Raw genomic sequence first — 15,184 nt, 5'->3', positions numbered from 1 at the left:
GCTGTCTGTTAGGACTCAACCCCTATTGTCATCGAGTAACAAGTGAGCAGAGGAGAGGAGGCACAGGAAATACAGAGACAGGAAGCTGGAGTCACGGTCAGAGTCACCCATCATGGTCTGACAACACCCCCTCCCCATCCCAATCCTCCCTCAGACCAAAGCTTAGAGCACAGACGGAAATGGACACCACCACCCTGGGTGTTTATAATCTGATGTCGCCGTACAGTCTCCGCTGTCTGAGCAATAATGTGCCGCATACAGTAAATTTTGAAGTGAAATACGCACAAAGAAAAAAACAGGCTCATGTGCATCAAAGCAAAGGGAAGTAATTAGTTCAAAAATGCTGGTTTAAAAACCACAGTGTGTTTAAATTCAGTAAAACCAAACTGGAAGACTGGCACTTTTAAATGCTTAAAACAACACGCTGCTAAGACCACCGATGAGAACAGACATTTTCTCACCCTTTGGTTACATTTTTTGGGCAGTTATATTAACTATAAACTGAGTTTTACCATTTAATAACTTTCCAGGCAGCGTGAGACACAAGTACAGCTTTTAAACACGCTAAACTAAATGGTTTGGCCCCTTGTAAAGAAGATGCAGTTATAAGATTATCCTGGCATTATTCTATAATAATGGAACATATAGCAGATCTAGTTTTGCCTCTTCCGCAGCAAGCAGAAGAATAAGTTCAGTACTTTCAAACCAGCCTTAAGCAATAAGGGCCCTGCTAAATGAACTCACACAGAGCTACACCTTAGAAACGAGCCAATATCAACACAGCACTAAAATGAATGAAAAATGCATCTGGTAATGTTTTAATCAGCCCAACCTAGTAGTATAGCAAGCTGTGTGTCTCGGGCAGTTTGATTAAGGTAAGGATATACAAGCAGGACAGCCCTTTCCCTGGAATTCAGGCAATAACTGGTGCTCAGATGCAACAGGTAGTTCGCTAAAGTTGTTATGCAGCGAAGCAAACATTGACTTTTTTTTTTCTCCTTTTTTATCAAGAGATCTATAAAATGATGATGCGTGCTGATATGCTACCACAGAACAGCTGTTGCTTTGCAAATGCGTCAATGTGGCTAAAAGTATTTTACATTTTCCGTAGACTGTGCAAATGCACAACCACACAGAAACAAAGAGCAATTATACACAGATATATGCAGGCTGGCAGGTCATCACAGGCCAGTCAAGCCATCATCACAAATATCATGCCTTCAGTGAGCACGTTACAGAATATGTACCGTGATGGTAATAATTATAATTTTGCATTGCATAGTATGAGATATAGGTTACAATTATAATGTTTAACTTAAATCTTTTTTTAATTATGGTTTTGCACACTCTAATGATTGTTATTTCAGTGGGTAAAAAGAGATGTTGGCAAAATGAAGCATGCATGCAAGAGTTTGCTGTGCAATATGATTCTAGATGAAAGCACAGCACTATGTGCATGATAGCTTTTCACACTAATGAACTAATGGTTCTTTTGTGACTTGATAAAATCATCTTAATAACCTACTGTGCCCATGATCAAATACCCAAATAGTTTTTTTACCCCTGAAGTTAATTATCAAAAATGTGAATGTTTGTAGTGTTTTCAGGTATTTCATCCAGGAGGAGAGGCTAATAGCTTTTTATAAAACCACGGTAATCGATAAATACATGTAGACAGTCCCAGGTAACTTCACACATGCGTTGTTGTCACATTTACATATATTAATATATGGCCCAGATTGTCTTACCTTGTTGGAGGCCATGTCACTGACAGACCGGTAGGTCTGGATGGTCTCCAACTGGTCCAGACACCAGTCCAGCTCCTCCATGGTTTCCATAGCCAGCTTCTGGTAGGACTCATCTGCCAAGAGACACATGGACATGTAATCAGGTCTGAGAGGATCCATGTCCATACTTGATCCTCCAGACACCATGCGTGGCGGTCCAAGTGTCCCAGAGTGGCTTGATCGTAAGGGGCACTGACATGCAGAACCTCCGGAAGATGCAGAGGAAGATGAGGAGGTGTGTACGCAGAGCTCCTTCATCTTGTTCCGCTCCACCACCTCCGAAAGTTCAGGGGAGTTGTTTTCTCAAACAAACAGTGGTTATGGTCACTGTTTGCCGACTCGCTCTGCCTTTCTGTCTCTCTGTAGCCTCATTCTCTGCGTACCCCCTCTTTCCCTCCCTCTTGTGCGTGCTGCAAACCCCCTCCCATTTTGTCTGGTTCCCCCACCCTTGCTCAACTTCTCCCTCTCTCTCATTAAATTATCCCCCTCTCAGTTCCACTCGTTTGAAGAAGTAGCTTGCAGACTAGGCAGTTTGCTGCCTCCTGCTGTTGGTGTGTCTGTGACCCCTGCCCATTTAAATGAATAGAAATGGTGTATACATGCATTTAGAGTAAAAAAAACACAAAAACCCCAACTGCTTTTGGTGCAGGAGACACAATCATTTTAGCTTTTATTCCTGTCACTGGGATTACATCCAAACAAATGCATCTCTGTGAAATTTCATTAGAACTTTATAGACAATAGGAGCAGGAGGACGTCGTCACTACTGCAAAGACAACTCATTTCCAACGACTTCCTTTCTGACATGCAGACCACTTCAAGGAACCCTGGTGAACTGCATCTACAGCAGCTCACAGCACACCACCATGCTGCACAAACTGGTTCTCTCCTCTCTGAACCTCTCTGAGGGAGGAAAAAAAAATTATATCAAACATCAAACTTGTGTTTGCATAAGCAACACGAGAGGCAAATTTTGACTCCCTGAATTGGGGGGAGTCCAGGCTAGGGCCACACTGTGAGCCAAAGAAACCAAAGCACTTCCTCTTTGGCTATGAACTCCCAGAAAACATGGAGTGGAATTAATGAATGGTGGAGTGACTGCTGAAGGCAATCATAGCTGTCGTTTGATGAAATAACTCTGTCGTTAGCAGCTATGACTCACATGTGGTAGGTGCACAGTGTTTAGAAGGAAAAGAGTGGTTTACAAGAAAATCACTGGGAAGCTCAAACATGAGGAAACATATTAAAAAGTATCACTGCTCAATATGCCAATGTTTCAACATATTTCTAGCTGGAGGGAGCGAACGCTAAACATCTGGATCTCCCCACCTTCCTTTTCTATGGAAAAGACTGATCTCTACTTCATAGCACTTCACACATGGAAGAAATTTACCCCATATGCTCAGCACAACAGGACAGCCAGCGTGCTGCTCCCCAATTTACGTCAATATAGTGGATCAAAGCACTTCAAAGCACAGTGATGGCATACAGATTTTGAACCACCAGTGCTGAACAAAGAACTTCAATGCAACCCCAGACAATGTAGCACAGTTAAAGGAAATAGTTCACCTTTGAAAGTAATCAGAACAACACCCGGGATTCTTTTGAATCACAAAAAAGTGAACTTTCAGCTGTTTAAGTTCACTCAAGGAAACTCATGCCACTGGCTCCTCATATTACACGACTGCTACCACTTGTGTCATTTTTCGGGTTAGACTAATTTTTATTTCCTTAAGTTCCTGGTTGGCTGATTCAAAGAAACTTTGGCTTCGATACGACACATAACTGGATGCCAAGTTTTGCGGACCAGCCTATTCACAGACTCCACTGGCACGCAAGCCATGCAAAAGTCACTGACACAGAGCAGAAGTATAACATCAAAGCAGCTCATGCACAAGGCAGTGAGCTGTTGAAACTGGGTATACATCAGCGTGCGGCTGTCTTGGTCCATAGGGGCAGTAGACGTTGCCAAGAAGGTGTCACCACATCCTGCCCTCATTCCCTTAGAAGAGGGCGCATGCATATGCAGACATTTTAGCTGGGCACCTTGAAACATCAAAGGACTGGCTCATCTGCAAAGTCTGTATGATTGGGATTCGAGTCATTTTGAAGCTGGCAGCTTAATCACTGACAGAGTCCAGAACATATAAGAGTGAAACACTCAGACTACTGTAGAAAAGCTTGCTGGACCTTTGGCTTTTTGGGCTAAAGCAGTGGCTGAAAAGTTACATTTTTTCAAAGTCTGGAGCCAAACTTCCCTTAGTTGGGCTGTATAACAATGACATATGAGTTGAAGTTCTAAATAAAACAAAGTTATGCACATGCACACGGTATGAGTAGAAGGAATGAACCTATCATCACCTTTGGTTGTTCATAAATACAGTGTTAAATGGGCTGACATTTCACAGTGTCACCAGTCAAAGGTGGCGTGACGCACATTCAGTCTGAGAAACCTGCTTCCAGACAGAGTGTGAGGTACTTTTCCAGCCTGTTTTTTCAGTGGATGTCTTTTTCTTTTTCTTTTTTTTCTTGGTGAGTTCTAATGCTTTGGCCATATGCTGGAGGCTGCAAAGAGGACAACAGACCTCAGTGTGCAGAGAGACCTCGTCTGCCTTCCCCTCTCCCCCTTTTTCCCCTCTATCTCTCCTCTGTAGGGCCACAAACCAGCTTCTGTAAGAGCCATCCACCACACTAACGAGCAGGGCTGCTCCCAAACCACCATTTCTGCCAAAACACCTTCCACTTACATCCCCCTCACACTGCACCTCTCTATGTTCTCAACCTACCCCCATAAGCTGTTTTTCCTCAGTGTCTGACTGAAGAATTGCAGTGTCTCAGCTCATACCAACAACTGCCATGGACAGACCAAACACACACTTCAGTAAAAGTAGTACAAAAACAGCAAAATGACCCTATTAGGGTACATTTGTGTGTGTATCATTGGGTTAGCATTATTATTGTAAGCGACATCTGGGTAGCATTTAAATGTGACAGCTATACAGAGCAGTTTCTCATTAAGAAGCACAACACTGAAAAACTACACAATATTTTTTATTGTAAATGTTTTTTTTATTTTCTTTTAAACTTGCTTTTCACAATGGCTTTCTGTGTGAGAGTGGATTATAAGTTGGCATTTTTTATGCAGTATTTTGAGTTTTATAGCGAGGCTGACTTTAACACAGTGACTACAATGCCTTTAGTTGTGTTAATGTTCATTGTTAATTCACCAGACATTTGGAAAGTGCGGGAAAAGAAAGTTGATGGTCAACTCAAGACACCAATGGCTGACCTGTAAACAGACCAAGGCTATCTGCATGTACGCAAACACACATTCCTCATAGTGACCTCACAACATCACAAAAGAGAAATGCACACTTTGACACAGTAACTTGCACGTATTCAGTCGTTTGTTATTGATTTTGCATTGCACGTGGGGCTAAGGCAGGATGCGGGTCAATAATTTACCGTTGTATCACCTCCAATGTACGTCAATTTGTTCAAAAGTGCGAGAGGGGCGGAAGACTTTGCAAATTCATGATTACTCTTGCAAAAGCCTTTGCTCTTCGTGTCAATCATTTGCATTATGCCATCTGCTTTGAACTCTGAACATTTTCTGATTTTAACACAAGGTAGTATATGAATAAAATGCAAAAACAGTGTTGCACATATTATACTCTCACAAATAACGTAATTTATCAGTTTTATTACATTACAAGTATATTTTCAGAATTTTAAAGATTCAATATTTTTAATTTCTATATATCATGCATGCTTTTTAGATTTTAGCAAAGCATATTTAAGTTCATCATTCTGTATTTTATTTTCTTTAAGTTTAATTACTCATTGTGTTTCAAAATAATATATTTCATCATGCTTGTGTATATATAATTTTATCCTATCTATTGTTAAAAACCCTTACGAAAAAAATTGTCATAGCCACAGAAAAATTATATTAGCATACTGTTACAAGTTACAATTCAAATCTATTATTTCCCTTGCTGTGCTACAGGAATAAGTTGGTGTGCTATATGTGAGACAATTTTGTATAATGCTTTCCCTTTTAAGGTAGCATGAGATTTAAAGTGATATGGGGTGGACAATCAGAGACGGTCCAACCCCCGAAACCACGCCACTCTTGGTCTTCTCACAAACAAGCCTCAGTAATTGTGTCGCTTCATAGTTTACAGCTGTGAAATAATCTCATCGCCTATGAAAACAAAAGACTTGAAAACACAGATGCACATACAAACATCTCATCAAGGCCTGTTTGACGGCTCATTCACAATGCACCATGGAGCTGTGTTGGCACGGGCCAGTTAGAGGGAAGGGCCGCAGGGAGGTTTATGACTGTGCTGACGTCAATGACATAATTCAAATACTTAACCAGGCTGCACGCTTCCAGCCCTCCGGATCCTCTCCCCTGGCTGTGAGCCTGGAAAACCTGAAATGGAATCTTGCTGTGGAGCAGAGTAACTGCCGCACACAAGAGTGAAGCAGACTGACCAGACTGAAAATGACAGGTCAGTTCTTCTGGCTCAGTTTGTGGTGTACTGTCTGATTGTGTGTCCATTCACTCAATAACGTTTTGCTAATAGGAGGAAATAAATTACATCATATTGATAACAAACATTAGAAATTAAGTTCAACACCATTCCCCAAAAAGTTGTGACAGGTGTTAATAAAAACAGAATGCAACTATATGCAATTCTTTTGAACCCTATAATTAATTGGAAATAGTATGAAGACAACATTTAGAGATTCTGCAAGTGTTTTAGACATGCAGTTTTGAAAAATATATTAAAAAAACATACGCTCATTTTGAATTTGTTGCAATAAAACATTTCAAAAGTTTTTGGAAATCCTGTGAGAGGGAAAAATTTGGCTGGAAAAATGTGTTGCTGGCATCAACATCGAAATGAACAAACATTTGATATGGTGATATGAATGTTGTTTAAATGACTTGCAAATCACTGTATAAAGTTTTCATTTGCATTTTGCACTGTGCTCAAACCTCTTTGGGAAACAGGTTTGCATGACTCAATCCAATAGCCCATTAGCTAATCTGCCTCCTTAGTCACCAAAGCACCTTTTCAGGACTTGCAGGTGGATTTCCAGGTAGAGGACAATGCTTGCTTCACATCATCATTACCAGTGCTCCAGAAATGGCAGATGAATACTTTTTTGAAAAAGTATTTGGGGTTTCGGAAATTAAACCCTTTATTTATATTTACTTTCCACATGCATGCAACCCAAATCTCTTTAAACATGATTGGTTAACAAAATTCAGACTACAAGCAGTCTGCAAACGCAACCCAGGAAGCATCCTGCACCAAAAATCTTCCCCCTTGCCCACAAGTTCTGCATATTCATACTGATTACGTTTGCTATGATGAAAGTTTAAGTAATCTGATCAATTAGAAGATCTTGGCAACATTGCTAAAATCCTAATATGTTTTCAATTACATTGGGCAAAAGCAAATTTGGTTTGGAACTTTGGAAAGAACTTTGGGCCAATCTTCTTTACAGCACTGCTTCAGTTCACTGCTTGTGCAGGCATTCGTTTATACATAGCTCTCTTAAGGTTCCTCCATGGCATTAGATTGATGCCTGAAATCTGCACCAGTTCAGCACCTTGACTCTTTACATTTTCAACCATTCTGTTGTAGATTTCCTGCTGTGCTTGGGCTCACCATCCCATTACATGACCCAAGCTTTAGTAATAAAGCTTTAGCTATAGACAGATGGCATCACATTTGACTCTAGAATTTATTGGTAACAAAGAGGTCATGTTTGACTTAATGACTACAAGGTACCCAGGTCCTGTGGCTGCAAAGCAAATCCAAATCATCACCCCTCCACCTGCTTGATTGGCAGCTGGTCTGAGGTGTTTGTGCTGGCATGCTGGTATGTTTGACCTTTAACATTTAGCGTGCTAACTGAGGCCTTTAGCGTCCGAGATGTTGCTCTTGGGATTTTGCTGTTTCTTTAAGCATTAAACGTCCCAGCAAATTTACCTTAGTATGAATTTCCAGCAAATTCATCCTAAGGTCAGTTTGCTGGGATGTCCACTCTTTTGCACATGTGACCAATCCTTCTCACTGCAGAATGATGGACTTTGATGAACTGAAACAACAGCTTCTCTAAGCTAGTTTCTTTCCTGCTTTCTATTGTGTTAAGAGATCTAGATGCACCAGAGCAGCAAGCTACTAAAACTTCTGCTTTGATAGAGGTGCTCACATTTGCTGATGATCCATTACCGAAGTGCATTTTCCATAGTATGACATGCCACACTGTGTTGTTGTTCAAATTGATAGCATAATAAGCTATGAGGAACAGATAAGTTTTCATTATGCCCCGACAGGCAAAAGAACCTTTTTTTAAAAAAAACAAAACAACCCATGACTGTACACACAAATGCACGTGTGGCCAGCAACTCTCGCCCTGAGGTTTAAAGGGAAATAACAACCTATTCTTCCTTTTTACACTGTCAGAATAACTCGTTTCAGTTAGGTCTGTCATCACTTTTCTTCCACGGCATGTTTACTAAAAGTCACAAAAGAAAAATGAGTAATGCTCATTGTGTTGGACCACACACCCTGCAGGTTACGCACAAAGTCACGTGACCGTTTAGTTCCAAAGTAAAAAATGTGTATGTCTCAGTGCAGCGATCAGCTATGCTGAACTGATTTTCCTGGTTGGAAATGCATCATATTCTTGGAAACAGGTTCACTGAGCCACTGAACTATGCATCTCACAATGAAAGACCATCATTTTCTTACTGGCAATAACACATAAGAGGAAAAACAAGCACTTCAAATAAATGCTACTCTCGACTGCTCCCTTGTCACATGGGGTTGCAACATCGGGTGGCTTTGCATGTTTGATTTGGTAGAGTTTTATGCCGGATACGCTTACTGACGCAACTTCAAAAGACAATGGCATATTTCACTGATTTAACTCTTGGGTCCAATGGCTCTGTCATGGAATCCTTACACGGTGGTGTTACACTGTTTGCTGTCACTGGATGCAGAAAACACCCTTATTGCAACAGTACAGCAACATGCTTCAGATATAGTACTGTATCTTATCCTTGAGCAATAGACTTTCAGCAAGACAATGCTAAACCCCAAATTGCATGTATAAAAAGAGGATGGCTTCATACTGGAAGAATCCAGATGCTGAACTAGCCTGCCTCCAATCCTGTTCAGCAGCTATAATCAGACAAGAATGGGTAAACATTCCACAACCAAAAGCCCAGGAACTCATCTACTCACTTCCCAGACATTGCTGTTAAAAAGAGAGACGATGCTACACGGTGGTAAAAATTACATTTTTTGTCTATATTCTATTTGAATAAAATAAAATTTGAATAAAATGTGGGTTTATGAGATTTTCAAATCAATGCTTCCTATTTATATTTAAAATTTACATAGCACCTCAACTTTTTTGGAAATGGGGCTGTATATTTGGTCAAGCCACATGTTACGTTGTTGTTTTCAATTTTTTTTCTGACAAAATTCTTATATTTAACACAAATAAAATTAAGTAAATGTTGACAGTGTAACTTAAATCTAGTTGCAACTTTTCTCAGCGGTGACTTTGAAGGTCTGAAACATTTTTTTTAAACAATATGATGTATAAAACCTTGATGTAACAGTATAAAGAGCGAAATAGGCGGTAACCACCAATGTGGTTCTGTTTGAAGAAAGCCAAACCTATCTCCCCTAAAGCACCTAGCTGGTTTAAATAATACAAAACACAAAGGTATCAAAAAGCTACAATAACATTAAAAGCATGATATATTTTATAAGAGATCTTATTTATACCAGGGATCTGTATGAGAAAAGAAAGAAAGAAAGAAAACTGCTAGTGTGTGATTTCCTTTTACTTTAATTTAAACTTTTTTTTTTTCTTCTTTCAGTGAAAAGGATAAAAGTGTAACAGAAGATGGAAAATGTAGCACGAAATCTTGGCTACTTTGTTATTCTGCATGTTAATAAGTGAGCTGTGAGCTCTGTGGATAGTCAAGCTTGGGTTTTGGGTTTATTTGGTCTTTTTTCACTAAGCTGACCTGCTGCCCATGTTGGCCTCAAATTTAACATGTAGATATGAAATGGATAGTCGACGTTCTTAGGAAAATAGCAAATGTACTGTTATACAGTAGTTCTTTTTACTACTGTGTGTGCTTCTAGTGTAAACAAGATCACTTTTGATTTGAAAGTGGGAAGTCACGTAAAAATTGCTAGGTCCAATATTACACTTCATTTAAAAACACACACACATCAAGCAAAACAGTAGAATTTCATCACAAATTAAGCGGGAACGCATATATAGTTTTCCCTCTTGGGGCCAAGTCTAAAGCTAACTAGGAGTAGCCTTTTTTGAACAGGGATTTCTTAAAGATTAATTTCTGTGGGCGCTGTGTAATGACTAATATCTGAAAACAGTCTAGCGAGCATTTGCTCATGAGGCCATTACGAGATTTTACAGCTCTCTCGGACACATGACTAACCCCAGAGTTCATACCATCTGTGTTTGGCTAATGCCAGTAATAATCGCTGCAGATTAATCATCAGGCCTTGACTGTCAAAGACGTCATAATAAAGCAACTTCTCAAAAGTGCTATTTATCAGGCATGATATAGAGCAAAGCCTGTAATCTGAATCAGTAGGGGAAGAGTGAGCTCTTTGTTGCTCGCTGAGCTCACGAGACTGTGTGCGATGTGGCCAGTTTGGCTAGCGAACCATAAATTGCAAACTCATAAGGGGGAAAACTTCAATCCCATCACGTTTCTGGAGTAAGTCGAACAGCGCAAACAGCCTGCAGTGACGCATTTGCAGCTGAGCTGATTTTTAGTATACCCCCTGCTTCTTGTTTTCTTCTCATTATGCCCCTTCACCCACTGGCTGTGGTCACGGTTGTGCTCTTCTTGTTTATTTCACCGAATTTGATATGCTACTCCCATACTGCCAGATGATTATCTCTCTCTCTCTCTTTGACCTTTACTGTGTTTTCATTCTTTTGTATCTCACTCCCAGCAACAATCTGGTAGCTCTCTTGATATGTCTTGATGCCAATGTGTGCATGTGTCACCACATCATCTTCTGTCTTGATTTTTATTGTCTTTCCCCGTGTCCGTCTATAATCCCTTTATAGAGCTGTCCAGAGTGTATAAGTGCGCACTCATTTATGCTGAGCTCATGCCCAAAAAGACGCAGGTACTCTTTCTTTTCCACTACTGGGGATTTTGCCAGACTAAAAACACAGAGGGAAAACAGGAAAAATCTGTTCTCCTTTTCCGGTCAAAGAGTCAAGGAAAACGGGACAGAAAGCAGCACAAGGGAGGATATGATGACATCTTTCATTGTGATATTGTTAATTGTTGTAGCTGCGTACTGAACAAACTCAACCGTCACCATTATTTAGTGGCAGGTGTACTCCATTTTCTCTATACGCTCAGAGAAAGCTGAGAGCAGCAAGATTCCCTGGTAGGACAAGAAATACAGTATATAAACCTCCGAGCTCTGAGTCTCAGAGGCTTCAAATTTGTTTTTCTTGTTTTATCTTCCTCATGCGTCATAATGGAAGCCAGTGAGATAGTTTCACTCTGCACTGATTACTTGGAGGTCATGGTTTGTGAGAAATGTGGAGGAGGAAGGACAATAAGAGACTCACAGTTGTGTTGTATTTTTCCTGCTGTGGGACACTCCTCGCAGCCCATCTGTGCTGATAGGAAGTCGAGCACCCATGTGTGTAGGCCATGCTGACGTCAATTGGACTTGAAGAACCAGTGCAGCAAGAACCAATATCGACACCTCCCTCCTCTTTTTCTTTCACTTGTTGCCTTCTACCTAATCTGAATCTAAACCAGTAGGTGCTTCTGTTGTTCTCACACTTTGGTTTTTCCTCGGTGCCTCCATTATGACACTTCACGGGAATTTTGCGCATTACCAAGTCACAGTTTCCTCCTTGAATAACGAAGGCCTGCTGCTTATATTTGCATTTGTGAAAAGAGTCAAAGATAACATTTTATCCTGGCTGGGAAAACATCTAACTCAGTACTTTTATGGAAATTTAAAAGAGGAACTATATTTCCTTATGTAAATGTGTGTTGTGTGCAAAGGGACAATCTATTTGAACACTGCAGAGGCGTGAAATAAGCAATCCATTGTATGCCACTTTCACGTGTTTGAAACCTAAACTATTATTTTTGCTAACAACTGTGCAGACTTCAGTTGCATGCAAGAATCCCCATCTGTGTAAATGCATTACAGCACATGCATTGGAGAACAACTGGACATCACTGGCTGTTCCATTTGTTTTCTTTGCTTTTTTTCAGTTCAGCATCTTTCTTTTTTGGCACACTCAAAACTTTAACTGAGCATCATTCTGCTCAAGCATCAAAACCTGGAATTTGTAATCTCAGAAATTGCAAAAGCCATATAAACAGCACAGACAGTTAGCACTGTATGTGTGTTGCAGGGTGCAACATTTCCCAGAATCATTCATTCTGATAAGGGTGATAATGAACTCCCTTTTCTTTCTTTAACAGAAGGCTTAATCACTCACCTGACAGGCATACTTTGGTGACATGGGGCTGATTTGTAGCGGGAGACCTCCTGCAACAGAGAAATAATTGACAAAGTTTTAGAAATTAGGAGCCTGGAAACATTCTTCCATCATTTATTTATTTATTTATTTCATTTGGTTCCAGTCGGTCTTTGTTGCCATAAGATAAACACAAAACAGCTCCCTTGGTTCTCTGAACAGGTCTCAGGCTTGCGGTGACCCTTTTCTATGAGGTCAGATTGACTCAGTGTGCACCTCTGGCAAATGTGATGCAACTACAACCACTGACCCAACTCAGTGATCACTGGAAACCTGTGAGCACTTCCATGTAAAAGATGATGTTAGTGCCTCTCATAACAAAAAATAGAATTGAAATGTCACTGTGTCCAGTTTTGTGTCACCAGCAAAAGGCTCTTGAGATATGTGAATCTCAGCATTATAAAAGTTTCTGAAGCTTTGGTGCCCCCAAGTGGAGCATGCTGGCATCTCCAACCATTGTCAAAACAGACACTTATGAGCCACAACATTAAAACTACCGACAGGTAAAGTGACAAACACTGATTATCTTCTTATCTGGTGCCTTCTATAAAACAACACATGGCACAATCAGAAGTCCTAGACTGATCTTAATGGTGTGGCTTACTGGTGTATCTCCAAAAACTAAAATCCACAGGCAGATTTTTCCTCAATAAAAAATAAATATTAAATTGTGGATCATAAAAACTCTAAGTACAGAAACTAATAATGATCCCACTTACTTATTAGATACACACTGTACATTTGTCAAGGTGGTGAAGTTGTTCCTAACTGTCCGAAGACTTGCCAGAACCTAAAGAGAAGATCAAAAGACTGACGTAAGAGAAAGAATGTGCAAAAAGTAAAAGTGAAATTTAAAACAAGACATTTTGCATGAAAATAAAATAGTGTGAAAAATGTTTAAGGACTATAACTTACCTCTCACAGGAGAGCATGGAGAATAACCTTTGCTATTGACCATGTGTTTAAAAGAGAAGTGTTTTAAAAAATTGTGATTCTTTTATTTTATGACTAATTTGGGGCAAATTACTGTTTTTAATAATGTAATTAAATAATATGGCACTAAATATCTCTATATTATTTATACATTTCTATACTGTTTGTCTGAAAAGGTTTCTGCAATGAAGCTGAAATCCGAGTGTAGAGTTCTTCTGCCATGCCGATGTTGTTATATATCCTCATTGCCAATTGTGGGCAAAGAGTTCAATATGGCGCCATGGAACATTTAGATTAAAAAGTTATTGTGAGAAATTGTGTTTTATATTCTGAGATAATTGATGCTCTTTGTACTTGATCTATGGAGCTATGACAAGCTCTTACCTGGGCAAACGGTGTCACAATCAAGTCTTCTCCATGTCTGAAAAATGAGAGTAATGAAAGGAAAGCCTGTTACACAAACAGACAAACACATAGCTAACTGACCACCGAGTCTAATGTGACAATGCTGTGATTAAAACCACTCACAATTCTCCAACGATGGAAGAATTTCGGGATAAGGATTTTGGTGATAGCTCATAGTCGCTGTCAGAGCGGTACAGGAAGGACTCCCGCCGCTGGCCGTAAGCTGCCAAATTGGGATGAAGAACCAGACCTGAACCTGGGGATGCCTGAGGGTCTGATGGGCTGCAGCACACTGATGGGCCATTCTCCCCTTCAAAACTAAAAAAAAGTTAAAAAAAAAAAACAATCCGGGGGGAGAGAAGAAAATATCAGGATGTGATTCTTTACAACGCAAAGCAAGTTCTTAAATCTATTAGTTTTAAAAGCATAAGCCAAAGTCTGATTGATCATCAATCTTGTCATTTAGATTTAACTTTTAAATCATCATCGTCATCTTGAAAATACCTTCTGTAATCTACCTGTAAGTACTGGCTTGCACAACATGTTGACAAATCCTATCCAGGAAGTAGATTATTGCATAAATCCTAAATTACTCATCCATTCATCCACAGCTGAAAAAAACAACAACTATAACACTCATTAAATAAGTATGCTTTACTGTCTGTACAAGCAGGGCTGGTTTTACTGTAATCTGCGCGTCTGGTTTGTTTCTTACAGGAACACTGTCCATGACAGTTCCATTCAAACTCAACAGTTAGGAAATGACATACAAAGAGTGACCAGCTGCCTGATGTGTGATTCAAGGCACATTTTTGCTTTTTTACTAACTACGTTTTCTTTTACAGTAACTGATGCACTCACAAGCATCTACCTACATCTTGATTACCTTCCCTCATTGTTTAAGATGAATGTATTTGAACACTAAAATTGAACTAATGATAATAAACAAATTTAAAAGGAAGACAATACAATATTGTAGAATTTATGGCTTTTCTTAGCATGTGATGCTTACAACCTTGATGCCATCTAAAAAATTCATATATATTAAAATTGTTTTTAAAATTGACAAGCAGAAATCAGAAAGAGCAACCAGAGAACTCATGCTCAGAGCAAAAATAAACCAACATGCTAACTGCTAAATGCAGCTTTCCTCCATAGTTGTTTGATCAATAAAAACCACCACAGATGCACACAGAGACATAATCTGTTTGTCACCACAGAGTTTATGTAGAGGACCGGGACGAGTTATTGTGTAACCAGATGATTGGGTCAGATGGACAGGAGTTTAGAGGTGCAAGGTCAAACTGTCAGTGCCCAGCGGGAATAGCAGATGGCACAAACCATGAAATGGAAAAATAACTCAGAGTCCTTAGCTTGATTACCATTTACATACTTCATTTTATTAGAAGTGCCACTTCATGTTTTCTCCACGTTAAAGCCCGCCTCTTTAA

The 15,184-nt window shown here is 39.8% G+C and overlaps 1 protein-coding gene across 3 annotated transcripts in view; it reads right to left on the bottom strand.

Moving 5' to 3' along the window:
- LOC120727833 (cAMP-specific 3',5'-cyclic phosphodiesterase 4B-like) overlaps positions 1–15,184 on the bottom strand; it is a 47,785-nt gene that overhangs the window by 10,539 nt on the left and 22,062 nt on the right. For all 3 annotated transcript variants that reach the window (XM_040022378.1, XM_040022377.1, XM_040022380.1), the window contains 5 exons: positions 13,857–14,051; positions 13,713–13,749; positions 13,115–13,185; positions 12,357–12,406; positions 1,749–1,861 (listed from right to left, as the gene is read on the bottom strand). In XM_040022378.1, coding sequence (XP_039878312.1) covers positions 1,749–1,861; positions 12,357–12,406; positions 13,115–13,185; positions 13,713–13,749; positions 13,857–14,051 — 466 coding nt within the window. The remainder of the gene's footprint in view (positions 1–1,748; positions 1,862–12,356; positions 12,407–13,114; positions 13,186–13,712; positions 13,750–13,856; positions 14,052–15,184) is intronic.

Source organism: Simochromis diagramma, unplaced genomic scaffold (genome assembly GCF_900408965.1).
Source record: "Simochromis diagramma unplaced genomic scaffold, fSimDia1.1 OVJJ01000205.1, whole genome shotgun sequence".
Classification (NCBI taxonomy): Eukaryota; Metazoa; Chordata; class Actinopteri; order Cichliformes; family Cichlidae; genus Simochromis; species Simochromis diagramma.
This window is presented reverse-complemented; position numbering and strand designations above follow the sequence as displayed.